Source organism: Corythoichthys intestinalis, chromosome 17 (genome assembly GCF_030265065.1).
Source record: "Corythoichthys intestinalis isolate RoL2023-P3 chromosome 17, ASM3026506v1, whole genome shotgun sequence".
Classification (NCBI taxonomy): domain Eukaryota; kingdom Metazoa; phylum Chordata; class Actinopteri; order Syngnathiformes; family Syngnathidae; genus Corythoichthys; species Corythoichthys intestinalis.
The window spans coordinates 13,307,321-13,326,510 of NC_080411.1; the positions used below are offsets into that span (position 1 = coordinate 13,307,321).

At 39.6% G+C, this 19,190-nt stretch overlaps 1 protein-coding gene across 2 annotated transcripts; it reads left to right on the top strand.

Moving 5' to 3' along the window:
• Positions 1 to 1,364: 1,364 nt before the first annotated feature.
• Positions 1,365 to 17,913, top strand: c9 (complement component 9). Of its 2 annotated transcripts, XM_057819252.1 has the most exons (11): positions 1,365 to 1,529; positions 4,078 to 4,168; positions 5,364 to 5,514; positions 8,444 to 8,585; positions 8,799 to 8,937; positions 8,999 to 9,220; positions 13,446 to 13,686; positions 13,750 to 13,881; positions 13,953 to 14,128; positions 14,181 to 14,415; positions 17,286 to 17,913. In XM_057819252.1, the coding sequence occupies exons 1-11, from the start codon at positions 1,465 to 1,467 to the stop codon at positions 17,441 to 17,443; spliced, it is 1,752 nt and encodes a 583-aa protein (XP_057675235.1). In that variant the 5' UTR covers positions 1,365 to 1,464; the 3' UTR covers positions 17,444 to 17,913. The 2 variants fall into 2 exon arrangements, with proteins under 2 accessions (XP_057675235.1, XP_057675236.1); XM_057819253.1 differs by lacking the exon at positions 4,078 to 4,168 and having other exon boundaries at positions 1,411 to 1,529.
• Positions 17,914 to 19,190: the final 1,277 nt, after the last annotated feature.

Consider the following 19,190-nt stretch of genomic DNA (forward strand, 5'->3'; position numbering starts at 1 on the left):
TTTTAATTGAAGCAACTTTTTTGATTGAAGTAATGTTGATGTGTTTTTGGCCCACATTTTGACTGGGACATTTGTGCCTATATTATTCAATGAAAAAATAAGTTGCTTCAAAAAAATATAGATTTTAAAAAAGAAAATCACTTCAATCAAAAAAAAAGAAAAATTTCAATCACAGAAAAAGTTTTTGAATGCGAAAAAATATTTTAGATTGAAAAATTTTCATTTGAACACTTCATTTTTCATTGAAAAAGTTTTCTTTGATTGAAGCAATCCTTTTTGTGTTTGGGCCATATTATGATTGGGACATTTGTGTCTAAATCATTCAATCCCCCCAAAAAGTTGCTTCAATCAAAAAAAAAAATTTTTCGGTCAAAAAAAAAAATCATTTTTTAAAATATGTTTTTCACAAAAAAAAAAAAAAAATTTTTTTTTTAATTATATGCAAAGAAAATGACCGTCTAAGGTGCTCGAAAAATAATTTTGACCCATCATAAAAATATATTTTTTTGTTCATTTCATTCATTTTTGTTGCAGTTTTATTGCATTTCAACTTTTATATATATAGGAAAGTCAATTACATGCAATGACACTTTTCGGACCCCCCCCCCCCCCCCATAAAATCCGCTTATGCGTAGGAGTGTTTGAAATTCTAGCCTTCATTTGAACAAAACATGAGCGTCATTCTGTCTAAAGTGACCTGACCAAGACAAACAGCAGGACGGAGAGTGAGACTACGTGATGGGATTGGGACAGTTTATCTGCATTTATTTATTTATTTTTTTTATTTGAAAAAAAATCTGCCATGGACTGAGGGCGCAAAGTTTTAAGCGCGAAGAAGCGAGGGATCACTGTATTTTGTTGTTTGTAGCCTTTAACTCGTTCAGTGCCATTGACAGTTATAGACTTAAAACCCATTTCAGCTATTCAGACTGGGATTGAGTGATTATTTTTCACCACCATTGACAGCGACAGACGTTTAACCCAATTTGACTGGAGGGGTGGCAGCGATCATTCAATCGAATTGGACCTCTATCGCCGTCATTGGCAGCCAATGACTTAATACTTAAAATGTAAGCATCACAAGGAAACATTGTCTTGGAAAACTGCAGTTTAAAACTGAAATCGCAGACTTTTCATGTTTCTCATGATAGACTTTACAGCCAAATTTATGAAATTTACTAACTTAACTCGCTTTGGGATCTGAATTCTTAAAAAAAAAAAAAAAAAAAAACTAATGACGAAATAAGGTGGAACAAAACATGCTGACTTCTTTAAACAAATATTGTCTTTGCACTTTGGGAGATTCCCAACCGCCGATCAATATCGCCATTCGCTAAGCCTGAAATCCAAATGAGAGAAAGTACGTTTTTGCAATGCGGCAATCATTGACAGAGCGACGGCTTAAAAGTCCGTTTGGCCCACGGTTTTGAGTAGATTCGAGTTTTTTTCAGCTGCAAATTCAAAATGAGGATTGCTTTTTCTGTTCCGTTTGGCCTCTTTTTCATGCTGGTGTTTCCTGGAGAAGGAATGTACGTATGATTTTGTATTACTTCATATTATATTCTTTTTTTGCCTTGTCGACCGATTCTCGTCGTTCCAAATTTGAAATGCTCCAAAAATCCACGCACGCAGGCTTGATTTTGACCCTTATATTTGAGCTTGCGACTAAAATGTGATTTTTTTTTGGGAGGGGGCAAAAAAAAAAAAAAAGACGCTTTCATTTCCAACGTCAAAAACTTTTGAAAAATTCAAATTTCAAAATGTATCTCATTCTACATTTGTTAACCAAGTCACAATATTTACTCTTTCAAAATCAAGGCGCACAAAAGTTATACAGTTTTTGTCAAAAACATGTTTGCAACTAAATTTGGCAAAAACATCCCCATTTATTTCCAATGGCCCATTCATTTACAAATGACCCGATAACAATAGGTAGTAGGGGTGTTTATAAAAATAGATTCTGAGATGTATCACAATATTACTTCACGCAATTTTGGTACCGATTCAACATCCGTCTATATTGATCCTTACATGTTTTTGGTGGAAACAATTCAGTAGCTGCACTTTTTCTCCCGTCCAGTAGTTGGCAGCGTGCAGCAGCATTGCCTTGCAGTCTGCTGAAGTAACAACAACATTAGACTAATCCGAGTAGAGATTTGTGTACGTTGCCCTCTAGTGGTTGCTCGGATTAGTCCTTTTAAAAGTCTGAAATTTGGGCTCATTTTGGCTACAAAAACAGAGGCATGGAGTATTTAGAGTACTGCAATTAAACATGTTTGGACTAAAGCCAGGGGTGAAAGTGGCTAGAATTTCTTGCCGGAACTCCTCAACGTGAATGTCGCCACTGAGCAGGAAATGTTATTTATTTATTTATTTTCCTTTTTTTCGGGGGTGGAACCTCCTAAAACTACTGAAATGCAAAGAAAAAACTGTTTTGGCACAGTTATTTCTATAACACATACAAAAACTGATTTTCATTCAAAATTGTATTTTTTCAATGATTTGTAAAATAAAATTTTACAAAAACAGCAATAACCCCAACCTCCATCTCCTAATTTTTATTTTCCGTCATTTCTTCACATACTAAATGCCAAATCTCATGGATGTATATTAAAAAGTTAATGTAAACATTTACTTTTGCTTTCTTTTTTTTTTTTTTTTTTCTAAGCATCCAGGCATTTTGCTTTGCTGCGTGCATTCGCATATTGACGTGACTCATCATCGTCAGACTCGAATAACTGCAGCAGCTGGGGAAACCTCTATGCCGTCCGTGGAATAAATAAATGAATAATAAATATCGGTGGAAACGGATTATGCTACACAAGCACTTTATTATGCTTGTTGTTAACACTTTTGTATGTAAATCTGATGTTGGTAGGTAGATTGTTATCTTCTTGGAGATGAAATGCATGTGTGGCAGCTGAGCATTTTTGTTTTACATAGCGTTTTGACAGTTGCCATCATATTTTTGGAATCAAAGCACCCTGTACCGGGACAGCATTCAGGCCCTGAATCTTATACCGGAACTGCGTTCCTGCCCTGAATCTTATACCGGAACTGCGTTCCTGACCGTTCTGGCCCACTTTCACCCCTGACTAAAGCAGCATTGGACTAAAAAAGAGAAAATGTTATAATGAAAGCCATATGTTGTTCAAACATTACAAAAAAAATAAATAAAAATAAAAAAATAAAACCTTTTTACTTACGAGCTGGATGAGGTTTCAGGGATAAATTGATATAAATGTAGTTATGTACATGTTGATTTGTTTTTTCTAAAGTGATACACAAACATCACAATAGTCATCTTCAAGTGTAGTATCGGGGTTAGTCGGGATCTAATCGAATCGTGACCTACGAATCGGGGTACGAATCGTATCGCTCGATATGAGGCAATACACACACCTGATGAGTTTTGAAGTTCTGAATGAGATCTGAAAAGCCCAAAAAACTACAGGGAGTGACTCAGAAATGCCCTAAAATCAATGCACAAAAAAAAAAAAAAAAAAACACCAAAAAATCCAGAAAAAAATTGGAAAACTGCAAAAAAAAGTAAAAATCCTAAAAAACGCTAAACAAACAGGAAAAAACAAACAAACAAACTGCAAATTCCCAAAAAAACTGCAAAACAAAACCCCACAGCAAAAATTGATAAATCGAAAAACCATCAAAAACTTTATAGTGCATTCATTGGCTGCCATTGACAGGGCTAGATGTCCATGTTCATTCACCCCCTCTCTCTCCAAATGAATTGGATGTCTAACCCCGTCAAAGGCAGCCAATGATTTAACAAGTGCGTAACTTGAAAATGCCCCAAAATTACTTGCAAGTGACCAAAATCTACAGGAAGTGAGAGCAAAGCATCCCGCCGCATTTTCTAGTTCTCATAAATGTGTTCCTAAACTCTTCCAAAATCGTAACGATAACTCTTTTAACTGATGTAACAATCATACAAAAGTAAAGACAAACATGTTCTCCAAACAGCAGATTAAAGGCGATAACAAACCAACGTAATTCTTCACTTCCTCCTAGGGGAAAACGTTGCCAAGCTAATTCAGTCGCTCATGTTGCCCTTTTTAGGGGAGTGGAACTTCCTGATCCGCCCGCCGTAGACTGCGTGTGGAGCCGCTGGTCCGAGTGGGGCGAATGTGAACCGTGCACGTTAACCAGAGTGAGTCCATTTTAAAAGTGCTAAGAAGAGACCATGTCAACAAAAAAAATTACTGCACGAATGTAATTTTCCTTGTAGAAAACAAATTTAGCACTCAGTTCTGTGTGTCTTTTACCATTTTAGTTATTCCATTCCAAATCGATAAATCATGGAACACCTACTTTTTTTCAGCTATTCTGGTTGTGATGTCATAACCAGAATTGATCATGCTATCTAGTACATGTTGACAAAATGATAGAACAAAACAGCAACAACAGAATAGAAAGCCTATAGAAAGCATGGTTGCAAAAATCTGCAGCTCATTCTGGGTGGGATATCATCTTCTGTTTGGACAAATTCTTAGTGGGCGGGGCCAACGCAGCTCAGAAAGGAAGAGTAATTCAGATCTAATTTCATTATTAAAGCAACACTAGGTAACGTTTCAGTTTTGGTCGATATTAGCGACGCCGGTGGACAAAAGCGGTAGTGTTTTGCCAAGACTGCGTTTCCAATGAGGACCAGCGCACACCCGCACAGTGTTGTAAAATCACCATATCCCGGTCACCTGCAGACGGAATAAACAACATTTCTGTTTCCAGCGGCTGTGTGACGGATGAATAGTAATAAGGTAATGAATCACGTTGTGGCTAAACAATAGCATATGACGGTTAGCAACCGTGTGGCTTGGTGTGACTGACCCCCGAGTTTAGTTGGGGAGGGGGGGTCACGCCAGCGAGTGAAAGCCGGGCCAATGTTTATTTTTGAGTATCCTGGTAGCCTCCTTTTTTTCCCCTCCTCGGACAAAACTTTTTGTCTCTTTTGTTGCTCAGCCATTTTGCAGAATTTGGATGAAAAATCCTGTCTTTAGAATGAATGGGAAAAAAGGGAAGTGATGTATGCCGTAAAGCAGTCAGCACTTTTGTAGTTTTTTGTGTGTTAGCGTTCCTGCCACCCTCCTCAAAGTTAATTAGTGCAGGTGAAAGCAATACAGACCTTCTCAAGATATAAAAGAGTTGTCATTCAACTAATTGTCAGTTGACATAACATCACAAATGTTATGAAAATATTTTATTAAGGTTGAAAAGTTACGTAGTGTTGCTTATGTACAAAAATATGGCCTGCAATCATTTTGAAATCACTTGTTGGGGTATTAAACTCACCGTTTTTTGATTCAATTACTACATTTTACCCAAAATCTGATTTTCTCTGATGTCAGAGGCGTTCTCGGAGCATCATGGTGTTCGGACAGTTCGGTGGCGAATCATGCCAGGGTTCGATAGGTGAGCGGGAGTCCTGCGTAAACAAAACAGCGTGTCAACAACCCCCACGTCCTGCCTGCTCTGACACAGAGTTCCAGTGCGAATCAGGTACATAAATGTTTTTTAAGATGATTTCTTCTGACCCTAACCTTTGAATAATAACATTGTTTACAATCTCTTTGCCGTTGTTCAGACTGGCAGCCAAAATCCGATTTTGTAGTTTGAACAGTCAAATATCACATAAGTCAGATTTTTGTGGGACGGATTGAAACCCCATAGTGAAGTAGTTTTATGTCAGATATGAACAAGATGCTTCTCAGTCTGAATGCTCAGATGGGTTTTGATTGTCCGTGTTGTCCTCCGTTGCCACAGCAACCTGTGTCAATAATGTGGTCCATTCTGAACAGACCTGGTGGTCGAAAAGTGTCATTGCATGTAATTGACTTTCCTATAGACCCTACCCACGTGATGTCACAACTCCGCTCTCCTGAATGGTACCGCCCACTTGTCCGTCAAAACATAGTGTTAACCTGTTACGGCTACGTACATTTCTCCTATTTACGGCGTGTTTTTCTGCTCCTTAACATTAATAATCAAAATGGTGAAGGCGTGTGTGGCTGTTGGTTGCACTAACAGAGAAGATGGAAGGAGAGACTTGAAGTTTTACCGTATTCCCAGGGATCCAAAGAGGAGACCGAAATGGACGGCTGCAATTCGACGTGAAAACTGGGCACCAAAAAATCACCACAGACTATGTAGTAGTCATTTTATATCCGGTAAGATGCATTTAAGATATACTTAGAGGGTTTTGGGCTGACAAATAACCACAATTAAGATCATTGCGAGGCTAATCGCCGACAACATACGACGTAGTACGACATAGTTTCAAATTCAAGATGTTTGTGACTTCCCTTTCTTCCACCATCGTTATTTTCTGAATAATATTTAGCTGGTACCAAGTGAAAGAAACTGGCCTCGTCTACGGAGCTGACAAATAACCACAATTAAGATCATTGCGAGGCTAATCGCCAACAACATACAACGTAGTACGACATAGTTTCAAATTCAAGATGTTTGTGACTTCCCTTTCTTCCACCATCGTTATTTTTTGAATAATATTTAGCTGGTACCAAGTGAAAGAAACTGGCCTCGTCTACGGGGCTGACAAATAACCACAATTAAGATCATTGCTAGGCTAATCGCCGACAACATACACGTATGTATGTCGTGAGAGTGCTATCGCTAAACCATATAAACATTAAAAGCCTTAACTCCATTGACAAACGACATGAAATACATTAGACTTGACAGTGGATGTTAGCAATAACAAAAGATTTTGAATTGAAAATTTCGTAACTCACCTTTCCAAGCACAAGATAGATTCCTGCCGAACGAGGACCTGTTTCACCCAACCAGCAACGAAGTATTTATAAGCCTCCAAGCTCTTGAAGTTTTTCAAATTTTCGTGGGAATAGGCTGATTTTGTGTGGACAAGATAATTGTAAATATCAGCGTAGCAGATGTCAGGCAGACAGGGCGAAGACAGTGGGTCGAAAAACATCGATTTGGGCATCAAATATGGATCTGGCGACTGTATAGAACGAAGCTTTTCCACATAACGCCTTTTATGCAACACATCCAGTGAGTTTACGGCATCAGAAAGCACCGGGTCTTCCATGAAATGCATTTTAAATTCCTCGATCAATTGAAAACAATGCTAATACAGAGACAAAATGACGGACAAGTGGGCAGAACAACACAGTGAGCACGTGGTTTTGTGACGTCGGTGGGTAGGGTCTATATATATATATATATATATATATATATATATATATATATATATATATATAAAAGTCGTAAAGCAATAAAACTGCAACAAACATGGATGAAATGAACAAAAATATATTTAAAAAATTAATATATTTTTATAATGGGTCAAAATTATTTTCGAACAGATCATGTGACTAGCAAGTTAGATGGTCATTTGCTTTGCATATAAATTTCAGCAAAAAATGTATACATACATATATATATATATATATATATATATATATATATGGCCCAAACACAAAAAGGATTGCTTCAATCAAAGAAAACTTTTTCGATGAAAAATTAAGTGTACAAACAAACAAACAAATTTTTCAAACTCAAATATTTTGTCGCATTCAAAAACTTTTACTATCATTGAATTTTTTCATTTTTTGACTGAAGTTATTTTTCTTTTTGAAAAAAAAATATATATATATTTTAAGCAACTTATTTTTTGACTGAATAATGACAAAAATGTCCCAATGGCCCAAACACAAATCAACATTACTTCAATTAAAAAAGTTGCTTCAATCAAAAAAAAAAAAAACTAAAGAAAAATAGCTTTCACGTGCATTTTTTTTTTGTTTCAAATTTATTTTTGCATTCAATCACGTTTTTTTTTTAATTATTATTTGATTGAAGCGACTTTTTTTTGGTTGAAAATATGTATTTTGATTGAAGCAACTTTTTTTTGATTGAATAATAAAGACACAAATCTCCCTCCATACGACTCCGTCCAGGGATACAATTTTTGACTGGGGTGACTACATTGGCACGACACCGGCGTGCGTACCATATTAGATGGATGACGATCTTGGCAAAAAGTATTGCCTATGCAGCCTGATTTAGAATTCCCCTCAACATGTTGTGCCACCCCTGTCAAACTCCGCCTATGATGAATCTAAAAATCACATTTGAGGAGGAATCCGATGCCTGCAGTCTGAACGCAGCCTTTGACATACGAGAAGATGACGCCAAAGGACTACTTTTATACAAGTTAGGACTTTGGCACCATCTTGTGGCATTTTAGGGAGTTTCAAAAAGAGCACATTGCAGTAAATAACAGAATAAGTAAAAAAAAAAATTTTTAATCTAAATAAAAAAAAAATAAAAAAAATCTAAATCTCAAAAGCATGACTATTTTCTTTATTCTTTCAAAATAGTATGTGTTTTGAAAAAAGTTCCTTAGCGAGTGGTGAGCTATTTTTTTTCTACTGTCTACACGCAGGTTCTTGCATCAAAAAGAGGCTGACATGCAACGGAGACTACGACTGCGAAGATGGCTCCGATGAGGACTGCGAACCCGGACGGCGCCCGTGTATGTCCAACGTGTTGGAAAACAACGAGCAAGGCAGGACGGCCGGATACGGGTAAGACTGAGAGATTAAACAACTCAAATACATCAGAGTGGGCATAATATGGGCACTTACAGACTTTTCAGTTGCTTGAACTAGCCTACCAGACATTAATGACCTGACTGTAGCCCGTAAAAATGGTGTTGCTGGACAGATTTGTCTCCCTAGCATTGAGTTTGATACTTGTGTTCTACCGTCTAAGCTCTTCCTCTTCTGTCCTTCCACCAGAATCAACATTTTAGGCTCGGACCCTCGCATGAACCCCTTCAACAACGATTACTTCAACGGTCGATGCGATCGGGTCAGGAATCCGTACAGCGGAAAGTACGACCGGCTGCCGTGGAATGTCGGGGTGCTCAACTATGAGGTGAGTCTGAAACATGATAAACGCTTGAGTATGATGATAACCGATCGCTTCAAATCTCCAGACGCGAGCAGAGGAAACAGTTTCCCAAGAAATCTACGAGGACACGCACAGCCTGCTAAAGGAAATCTTGAGAGAGATGAGTGGGAAGGTGGACGCGGGACTTTCCTTCAAGTTCAGCCCGAGCGAAGAGTCCATGTCCGGCAAGCCTGTCAGTGCGAATCTAGGATACGAGTACGAGAAGAAAACCATGATCAAGCACGTGTCCGAGTATGCCAACATCCGGGTAATTGACTCCCACCTAAATAATCTTGATAAAACGAGTGCTTTTAGATATGTTTTACTCTTTCCTTAATGACGCTCAAAATACACTGCTAAAATAAAAAAAGACAAGAAAATGATAACCTTCGAGTGGGGAAATCATCAAGACATCCCATAACTGAAAGTGAAAAATCATGACCAAAATGTCATTGTAGTAACTCAAAATGATTCTCAGTAGCATGTGTGACAACGTCACGGGCATGTGCCGAATGAGACGACGGATGGTGTTCTGGAGGATCTCCTCCAGGATGAGACATAAATAGAAACAGGTGTTCTATTGGGTTTAGGTCAGGTGAACATAGGGGCAAAGGGTATCAAATCCTTCATCCTCTGGGAACTGCTTGCATACTCTAGCCCAGGGGTGTCAAACCGATTCGACAAAGGGCCACAGTGGGTCTGGGTCTTTCCAACAGATCCAGCACAGAATAGAAGATCAACACTTCCAAATCCGAGATCCGGAAAAGGGTGGCGTGCCCTTTCCGGGTCGGGGATGAGACCCTGTCCCAAGTGGAGGAGTTCAAGTATCTTGGGGTCTTGTTCACAACTGAGTATAGGAGGGAGCGGGAGATCAACAGGCAGATCGGTGAAGCGTCTGAAGTGATGTGCAATCTGCACCAGTCCGTAGTGGTGAAGAAGGAGCTGAGCCGAAAGGGGAAGCTCTCAATTTACCAGTCGATCTAAGTTCCTACCCTCACCTATGGTCAGGAGCTGAGAATCGTGACCGAAAGAACAAGATCCCGGATACAAGCTGCCGAAATGAGTTTCCTCCGCAAGGTGTCCGGGCTTTCCCTAGGAGATGGCTGAGAAGCTCGGTCATCCAGGAAGGACTCGTGTCGAGCCGCTACTCCTCCGTGTTGAGAGGAGCCAGTTGAGGTTCTCGGGCATCTGGTTCGGATTCCTTCTGGAGACCTCCCTGGAGAGGTGTTCCGGGCATGTCCCACCAGTGGGAGGCCCCTGGGACGACCCAGGACACGCTGGAGAGACCATGTCTCTCGGCTGGCTTGGGAACGCCTTGGGATCCCGCCGGAGGCGCTCGTTGAAGTGGCTGGGAAGAGGGAAGTCTGGGCATTCCTGCTAGAGCTGCTGCCCCCGCGACCCCAACCCCGGATTAAGCGGCAGATGATGGATGAATAGAATAGAATAGAATAGAATAGAATAGAATAGAATAGAATAGAATAGAATAGAATCTTTATTGTCAACGACAGTTCTGAGGTGTCTGCTATAAGCAGCACCTCAGCAATCAACTGAATATACTTGTAAAACACCAGATTGGTGAAAAGGTATTCATTTCGTTTGGTTGGAATGAAACCCATCACCCACTGCGGACCTTTGAAGCCACATGAGGGCATTGTTATGGACCATGAGTAACCCAGGCCCCTCTGCACCAGCATAGGTTCTGACAATGGGTCCAAAGATTTCATCCCGATACCTAATAGTGGTGAGGGTACCATTATCTAACCTGTAGAGGTCTGTGCATCCTTCCAGGATTATACCTCCACAGACCATAACTGACCCACAAGGGTCAAATGACACAAAAAAGTAACAAAAACATTGTGTTTTTCAATAAGAAAACCATCAATCGACAACCTTCTAAAACACAACAATGACATACTGTAATTAAATTAATCTGTCTGGCATCATCTGCGCAGGGGATAAGGATACAGTAGATGACTGAATAATACAATATTTGTCTATCTGCATAAGCTGTGGACCATTTGTGTTCAGTCATTGCTTAAGGGTTATAACAGGCACATTTACAATAATCTTTGCCTATGTTAGCATTAGCCGTAACTAGGGTTGTTCCGGTCATGTTTTTTTGCTCCCGATCCGTTCCCGATCGTTTTAGTTTGAGTATCTGCCGATCTCGATACTTCCCGATCCGATTGCTTTTTTTTTTTGCTCCCGATTCAATTCCAATCATTCCCGATAATTTTTCCCGATCATATACATTTTGGCAATGCATTAAGAAAAATATGAATAAAACTCGGACGAATATATACATTTAACATACAGTACATAAGTACTGTATTTGTTTATTATGACAATAAATCCTTAAGATGGCATTTACATTATTAACATTCTTTCTGTGAGAGGGATCCACGGATAGAAAGACTTATGACTTTGTATATTGTGACTAAATATTGCCATCCAATGTATTTGTTGAGCTTTCAGTAAATGATACTGTAGCCATGCCCAAATGCATGATGGGAAGTGGAACCATGACTGTGCGTAGTGCTACCAATTGATATATCTTCTCTGCGTTGGGAAATAACACAAGGTGTTAAGAAAAACATCAATTGCTACCTTGCTTCCCCACATTGCTTCCCATGATATTTCTAATCGAAGGGAGAGGGATTGTAAGGCTTTAACCAATTAAAAAAAGGCTCCAAAGGCTGCCAAAATTCACTCTACTCATTTTACGCTGCCTTTTATCTCTCTATATAGGTAAAACGGCGCCATTACAGATTGAGCGCGACAATGTGGGTCGTGCAGTGCATGCATTAATTGCGTTAAATATTTTAACGTGATACATTTATTTAAAAATTAATTACCGACGTTATCGGGATAAATTTGATAACCCTACCTTAAGCCTAAACTAAAGACTCTGGATGAGTGTAATATATTATGTCTGTAACGTTAAATACAATTAGAAAACGATTTAATTAAAATATATATATATGTATTAAAAGAAGGCATGGCCGATATTTTTTTGCCGATTCTGATACTTTGAAAATGATGTGATCGGACATCTCTAGCCGTAACCTAGCAGGATGAAAGCTAAATGTAAAGAACTACAAGGAAATTGCTGACCTTACCAAGAAAGCAAGTGAGATAAGTCATGTCGTCTTCATACGAGATAAAGAAGAGAGTGGCTGACTGTCAATACTACTATATTGTCTGTCTACATACTATGTTGCTGGACCATTTATGTTGAAATTCCCATTGCTTAAAGGTTGTAACCAGGACATAAACAATAATCATCGTCTATGTAAGCATTAGCCACAACCTAGCAGGTTTAAGTGTAAATATCTAGAAGGAAATTATAATAATTTGAGTCACTCTAGTACCACCTAGGAAAAAAATACGTGGGTCACCAACTACTACCATAAACAAAGTTCTAAAAGGAAAATGGAATGCTAAGTCCCGTGTATGACCAATGTGCTGGAAAACAACGAGAAAGGCTGGACAGCGCTATACGGGTATGGATGAGACAATGAAACAACTCAAATATATCAGAGTGAGCAAAGTACGGCCACGTACGGACTTTTCAGTTCCTTGAACTAGCCTACAGGACATGATTTGTGTATCTGTGGCTCATAAAAATAGTGTTACTGGACAGATTTGTCCCTCTGGCATTGAGTTTGACACATGTGTTCTACCGCCCAAGCTCATCCTCTTCTGTCCTTCCGCCAGAATCAATATTTTAGGCCATTTAGCCATTGCCTAAAAGTGGTAACAGGAACATAAACAATAATCATTGCATATGTTAGCATTAACCATAACCTATCAGGTTGTCAGTGTAAATAACTACAAAGGAAATGGTCGTAATTAGAGTCACTCTAGAACCACCTAGAACCTAGACTTTCCTTAACAAATAGAAGTCTGATGGGATTCACGCATGACTAGGTGCAATTAAACATACTCCAGTAGAAAAACCCAGTGTCGGGATTGGTGATCAGACAGCATAGAAAAGGATGCCAACATACTCACACTCACAAGGGATTCACACAAATAGTGGGTTCTACGCAACATGGCTGATTTGTGTACACGCCACCCCACCCAATAACTTATCTTTCTGGCCCACGCCTCTCCTCTCTCTCCTTGGTCATCAGGCCCCCCCACATGGTGTCAACCGGAAATACAACTAGCTAATGATAGTACCAACATACTGATAGTTAGTGTAGCGTTCACTGTACAGTATGTCTTGTTGTTGTTTTTGCTTCTTCTGTCTCGCTTTCTTTTCACCTGTCCACCCATTACCCTTCCTGTTTGCTGCTTTCTCCTAATAAACGAGGTACGTTGAATTATCACAATGGGAGTATGCCATACCCCCATGTGATACATTAAAGCTATTCAGACTAATCGGACACTCAGATTCAAGCAGCTGGACAGGACAGGTTGAAAATTTTTTTTAAATTGAAGTCTCGTGTACTATTCGGATCATCCCTCCATCTTTTCTTCCCGATCAGAACAAAAGCTTCATGAGGGTGAAGGGCAGAATCCAGATGAGTACCTACAGGCTTCGTTCTCGCGAGCTGCAAGTAGCCGACGAGTTCCTGGCACACGCCCGCTCTTTGCCATTGCAGTACGACAAGGGCATCTACTTCGCCTTCCTGGAAGACTACGGCACGCACTACACCCGAAACGGAAAATCTGGAGGAGAATATGAGCTCATCTATGTTCTCAACCAGGACGCCATCAAGGCCAAAAGTACGTCCACCGTCGCACAGTACGTTGGATTGTTGTTCATGGTGCCATTTTTTCTTCGTACAGATCTGACAGAGAGAAAAGTTCAAGAATGCGTCAAATTGGGCATCTCAGTAGACTTTAATTTAGAGGTAGTTAATGACGCAAAAGCTCACTTCAAAGACGACAAGTGCAACGACGTGTCCACAAATGTCAAAGGTTTGCTTAGACTGTCTGTTTCGGTCTTCACGGCCAAAACCATTTACGAGGTCTGTTCTTTGCACCTGCAGATGAAATCGCTGGGAAAGCTGTAGTGGATAAGGTGATGACGTCCGTGAAAGGAGGGACCCTTGAAAGCGCCGTGACAATGAGGGCCAAACTAAACAAGGACGGGTTGATGGACATCGGCACCTACCAGGCGTGGGCTCGCACCATCGCCGATGCCCCTGCACTGCTAAGCAGCGAGGTAAGAAGGAAAAGCGAGACCACTTAGTTTCGACGTCTGACTTCTCGCACAGTCGCAGCCTATTTATACGCTGGTTCCCTTGGACATGGCCGACGCCAATGTGAGGATCACCAACATGAAGCGGGCCACGGCGGACTACGTGGCCGAGTACAGCGTGTGCAAGTGTAAGCCGTGCCACAACGGAGGCACCGTCACACTGCTGGACGGCAAGTGTGTTTGTCTGTGCCCGCACCTCTTTGAGGGCATGGCCTGCCAGAACTTTAAAGGCGACAAAGCAAAGTACACAGGTGAGAGGATGACTCTTTGTTTACTAACAGAGGTAGGGTTAGCGTTGAGTAGCCAAAATCTTTACACAAGTAAGAGTAGCGTTACTTCAAAATAATATTCCTGAAGTAAAAGAAGTCATCCAAAAAATTTACTCAAGTACAAGTAAAAAAAAATATTCAGGAAAAAGAATACTAAGTAATGAGTAACTGCTTACAATGCCTGATTTTTTCGAAATAATGGTATTTTTGTTTCTCAGCACGTCATCTATATGAACTGTTATGATTATACTGTACTATAACATATTGCATGACCATATTTGGCCAGGAAAATACACAAAAATTATCACCAGGATTTACAGAAATGAAACATCACCCATCCAAAAAGCATGAGTGCCCTCTAGTGGAGAAAACATTGTCCCTATCATGAAATTAAAACAGCCATATGTCTGGTTGTCTATGGTCTATCTGCCCCAAATGAAAACTGTGAGAGAGCTTGAAATCCCTCCTTTCGAGTAGTGCTGCAACAAGTAATCGATTCCTCGAGTAATTCGATTAGAAAAAAGATTCAAATTAAATTTTGCTGCTTCCAATATTCGTCTAATTAAAGTGGCGTTGTAATGGTTTGTTTTGAAAGTGTTTGCATGTAGTTTAATTAATTTGGGTGGACACACTGCCCTCTAGTGGTGAAAGTGAATATGACATAACTCATTTCACATGTCTGAATCCAGCTGCTCCCTGTTAAGACCAATATAAGCAAGGTTTTTGTTTGAGCTAATGTTTTTTTAATGCATTCGTAATTTTGTTTATTGCTATATTTAGCAGTTTTTTGTGGGAATATATGTTTCAACCATTTAATAAGAGTATTTTAATAATTACTTTTAGAATTTTATAGTATTTAAGCTCGCGTACTTTTGTGATGTAAGTTAGCCAATTGTTCTTTTGTTGTACTTGGATCATCATTTATTACTTTTTTTATGCTGTTTGAGGCTCAGCTCAGGTATTTTATTTTTTTATGTTCCTCATCCCTTTACTCGATTATTCAAATTAACTACTTTAGCGATTAATCGACTAGTAAAATAATCAATAGCTGCAGCCCGACGTTTGAGTAATATTTGACGGCAGCGACTAATGTCGAAAATTTTTACGGCGCTTTAAAGACGCCACGTGATTGAACAGACCAGCGTGATCATAGGACTTCCGACTGCAAGCTTCGCCCAAAGTAGCGGTAGGAGTAGTGTTTCATCGATAATCTAATCAAGTAAAAGTAAAAAGTATGGTCTGGTAAAACTACTCTTAAAAGTAAATTTTTCTCCAAACAGTTATCGTCGGTTTTTATTTTGTTTGTTTTTTGGGTGAGTGCAATGTTTTTATTCAGATTTAACAGCACTGGAAAGAGATACATGTAAGGTGTTTTTTCCCAAAGTATAATTTAAAAATATGTATATACAGTATATGTATATTTTTATAGATGGTCAGGATATACATGAGATATACACTCACCGGGCACTTTATTAGGTACACCATGCTAGTAACGGGTTGGACCCCCTTTTGCCTTCAGAACTGCCTCAATTCTTCTTGGCATAGATTCAACAAGGTGCTGGAAGCAATCTTCAGAGAGTTTGGTCCATATTGACATGATGGCATCACACAGTTGGTGCAGTTTTGTTGGGCTGCACATCCATCATGCAAATCTCCCGTTCCACCACATCCCAAAGATGCTCTATTGGATTGAGATCTGGTGACTGTGGAGGCCATTTGAGTACAGTGAACTCATTGTCATGTTCAAGAAACCAGTCTGAGAGGATTCCAGCTTTATGACATGACGCATTATCCTTGGGTCTTCTTGGTTGTGCTGAAAGTAGCCATCAGAGGTTGGGTACATTGTGCTCATAAAGGGATGGACATGGTCAGCAACAATACTCAGGTAGGCTTTGGCATTCCAGCGATGCTCAATTGGTACCAAGGGGCCCAAAGAGTGCCAAGAAAATATTCCCCTCACCATTACACCACCACCAGCAGCCTGAACCGTTGATACAAGGCAGGATGGATCCATGCTTTCATGTTGTTGACGTCAAATTCTGACCCTACCATCCGAATGTCGCAGCAGAAATCGAGACTCATCAGACTAGGCAACGTTTTGCCAATCTTCTATTGTCCAATTTTGATGAGCTTGTGCAAATTGTAGCCTGTTTCCTGTTCTCAGCTGAAAGGAGTGGCACCCGGCGTGGTCTTCTGCTGCTGTAGCCCATCTGCTTCAAAGTTCGACGTACTGTGCGTTCAGAGATGCTCTTCTGCCTACCTTGGTTGTAACGGGTGGTTATTTGAGTCACTGTTGCCTTTCTATCAGCTCGAACCAGTCTGGCCATTCTCCTCTGACTTCTGGCATCAACAAGGCATTTCCGCCCACAGAACTGCCGCTCACTGGATATTTTTTCTCTTTCGGACCATTCTCTGTAAACCCTAGAGATGGTTGTATGTAAAAATCACAGTAGATCAGCAGTTTCTGAAATACTCAGACTAGCCCTTCACCAACAACCATGCCGCGTTCAAAGTCACTCAAATCAGCTCTCTTCCCCATACTGATGCTCGGTTTGAACTGCAGGAGATTGTCTTAAACCATGTCTACATGCCTAAATGCACTGAGTTGCCGCCATGTGATTGGCTGATTAGAAATTAAGTGTTAACGAGCAGTTGGACAGGTGTACCTAATAAAGTGGCTGGTGAGTGTACACTACATACATTACTGTATCTCTTTTAAATTCACATAATTAAAAAATATAAATATATCTTTTTTCCTTTTTTTTTTTAATTGAAAAAAAATATGGACTGAAGGCGTGACGTTTGGATCGCGAAATAGTGAGGGATCACAATATATTTGTTTCTTCATGCAGGCGAACGACCTGAGGTTTCCCAAGAAGGCAACTGGTCCTGTTGGTCCGCTTGGTCCGCCTGCAGCGGCGGGAAACGTACGAGGACACGGAGCTGCAACACAAATGGACTACTCAATGCCGGCTGCAGGGGAGACACTAGTAGCGATGAGTACTGCTGACCAGCATAACAGTGCCACACAGTGGTCGGAATTGGCTTTAGTTTACATCAGGGTTGTCCAAACTGTGGCCAGCATTATTGGCTTGCACCAAATTATGAAAATATTATTGCATATGGCCCACACAAGAAGCTTGAATTCAGCCTACATTCTATAACACTTCTCAGTTTTAACACTACATGGAGCTAGTCACTTAAACAGAGCATCTCCAATAGCACATAAATCAATGTAGGAAACTGGAGAATATCATTATTTGATTTACATAAAGGGCACTCAGTTATCTCATTGGCTGCCATTAATTGGCTGGTTTGCATAATTGCAAACTTTAAAAATGCACTTTCGTGTGTAACTTTTGATCTTCATTTGTGTTTTTTTTATGGGATGTTTTTCCTCTTTATATCATGTTTTATATTGAATACAGAGCAGTAATTCCATACCTTCATTTGTGTGTCTGAATAAACTGTTCATCCCTATCGTGTTGGACTGATTTGAATAACTCCAGATTTATTTATTCATTATGATTATTACTAAAGATGTCCCGATCGACTGATGCCGATCGATCGGGTCCGATCACGTCATTTTCAAAGTATCGGAATCGGCAAAAAAATATCGGACATGCCTTTTTAAATTTTTTTTTTTTTTTTTTAATCGTTTTCTAATTGTAGTTAACGTTACAGACAAAATGTCTTACATTCATCCAGAGTCTTTAGTTTTGGCTTAATGTAGGGCTATCAAATTTATCGCGTAAACGGCTGTAATTAATTTTTTAAAAATTAATCACGTTAAGATATTTAATGCAATTAACACATGCGCTGCACGACCCACTCACACATTGTCGCGTTCAATCTATAATGATGCCATTTTACCCATATATAGAGCTAACAGTCAGCGTAAAATGAGTAGAAAGAATTTTGGCAGTCTTTGGAGCCTCATTTTAATTGGCTAAAGCCTTAAAATCCCTCGCCCAACAAATCGAAATATCGTGGAAAGCAATGTGGGGAAGAACGGTAGTGGTTGATCTTTTCCTTAACACCCTATGTTACTTCCCAACGCAGAGAAGATATATCATTTGGTGCCACTACACACAGTCATGGTTGCACTTCACATCATGCATTTGAGCAGAACAGTTAAATAGCTACAGTATCATTTACTGAAAGCTCAACAAATACACTAGATGGTAATATTTAGTCCCAATATACAAAGTCACATTTATCCTTTAAGAATTACAAGTCTTTCTATCCGTGGATCCCTCTCACAGAAAGAATTTTAATAATGTAAATGCCATCTTGAGGATTTATTGTCATAATAAACAAATACAGTACTTACATACTGTATGTTGAATGTATATATTCGTCCGAGTTTTATTCATTTTTTTCTTAATGCATTGCCAAAATGTATATGATCGGGAAAAATTATCGGGAATGATTGGAATGGAATCGGGAGCAAAAAAAAGCAATCGGAACGGGAAATATCGGGATCGGCAGATACTCAAACTAAAACGATCGGGATCGGATCGGGAGCAAAAAACATGATCGGAACAACCCTAATTATTACAGTATTTTGTTTTTCCATGCAATAGGAGTTTGGGGTTTATTATTGGTCATGTAGTATTTTAAAAACATCATAACTGCTATTTAGTTACCAGACACCAGTATCTGGCCCAAACGACTACCACCCTGTTGCCCTCAACCCAATAATTATGAAGTGCACATCAAGGAGTCTCCCCCCCATACTCGACCCTCACCAGTTC

What these genes read in the sequence shown, in the direction of transcription:
- c9 (XM_057819252.1), top strand. Translation starts at nt 1,465, where the DNA reads ATGAGGATTGCTTTTTCTGTTCCGTTTGGCCTCTTTTTCATGCTGGTG. An exon ending in CGTGTCCACAAATGTCAAAG is followed by an intron (nt 13,882 to 13,952) that starts GTTTGCTTAGAC and finishes TTGCACCTGCAG; the next exon opens with ATGAAATCGCTGGGAAAGCT. An exon ending in CGACAAAGCAAAGTACACAG is followed by an intron (nt 14,416 to 17,285) that starts GTGAGAGGATGA and finishes TTCTTCATGCAG; the next exon opens with GCGAACGACCTGAGGTTTCC.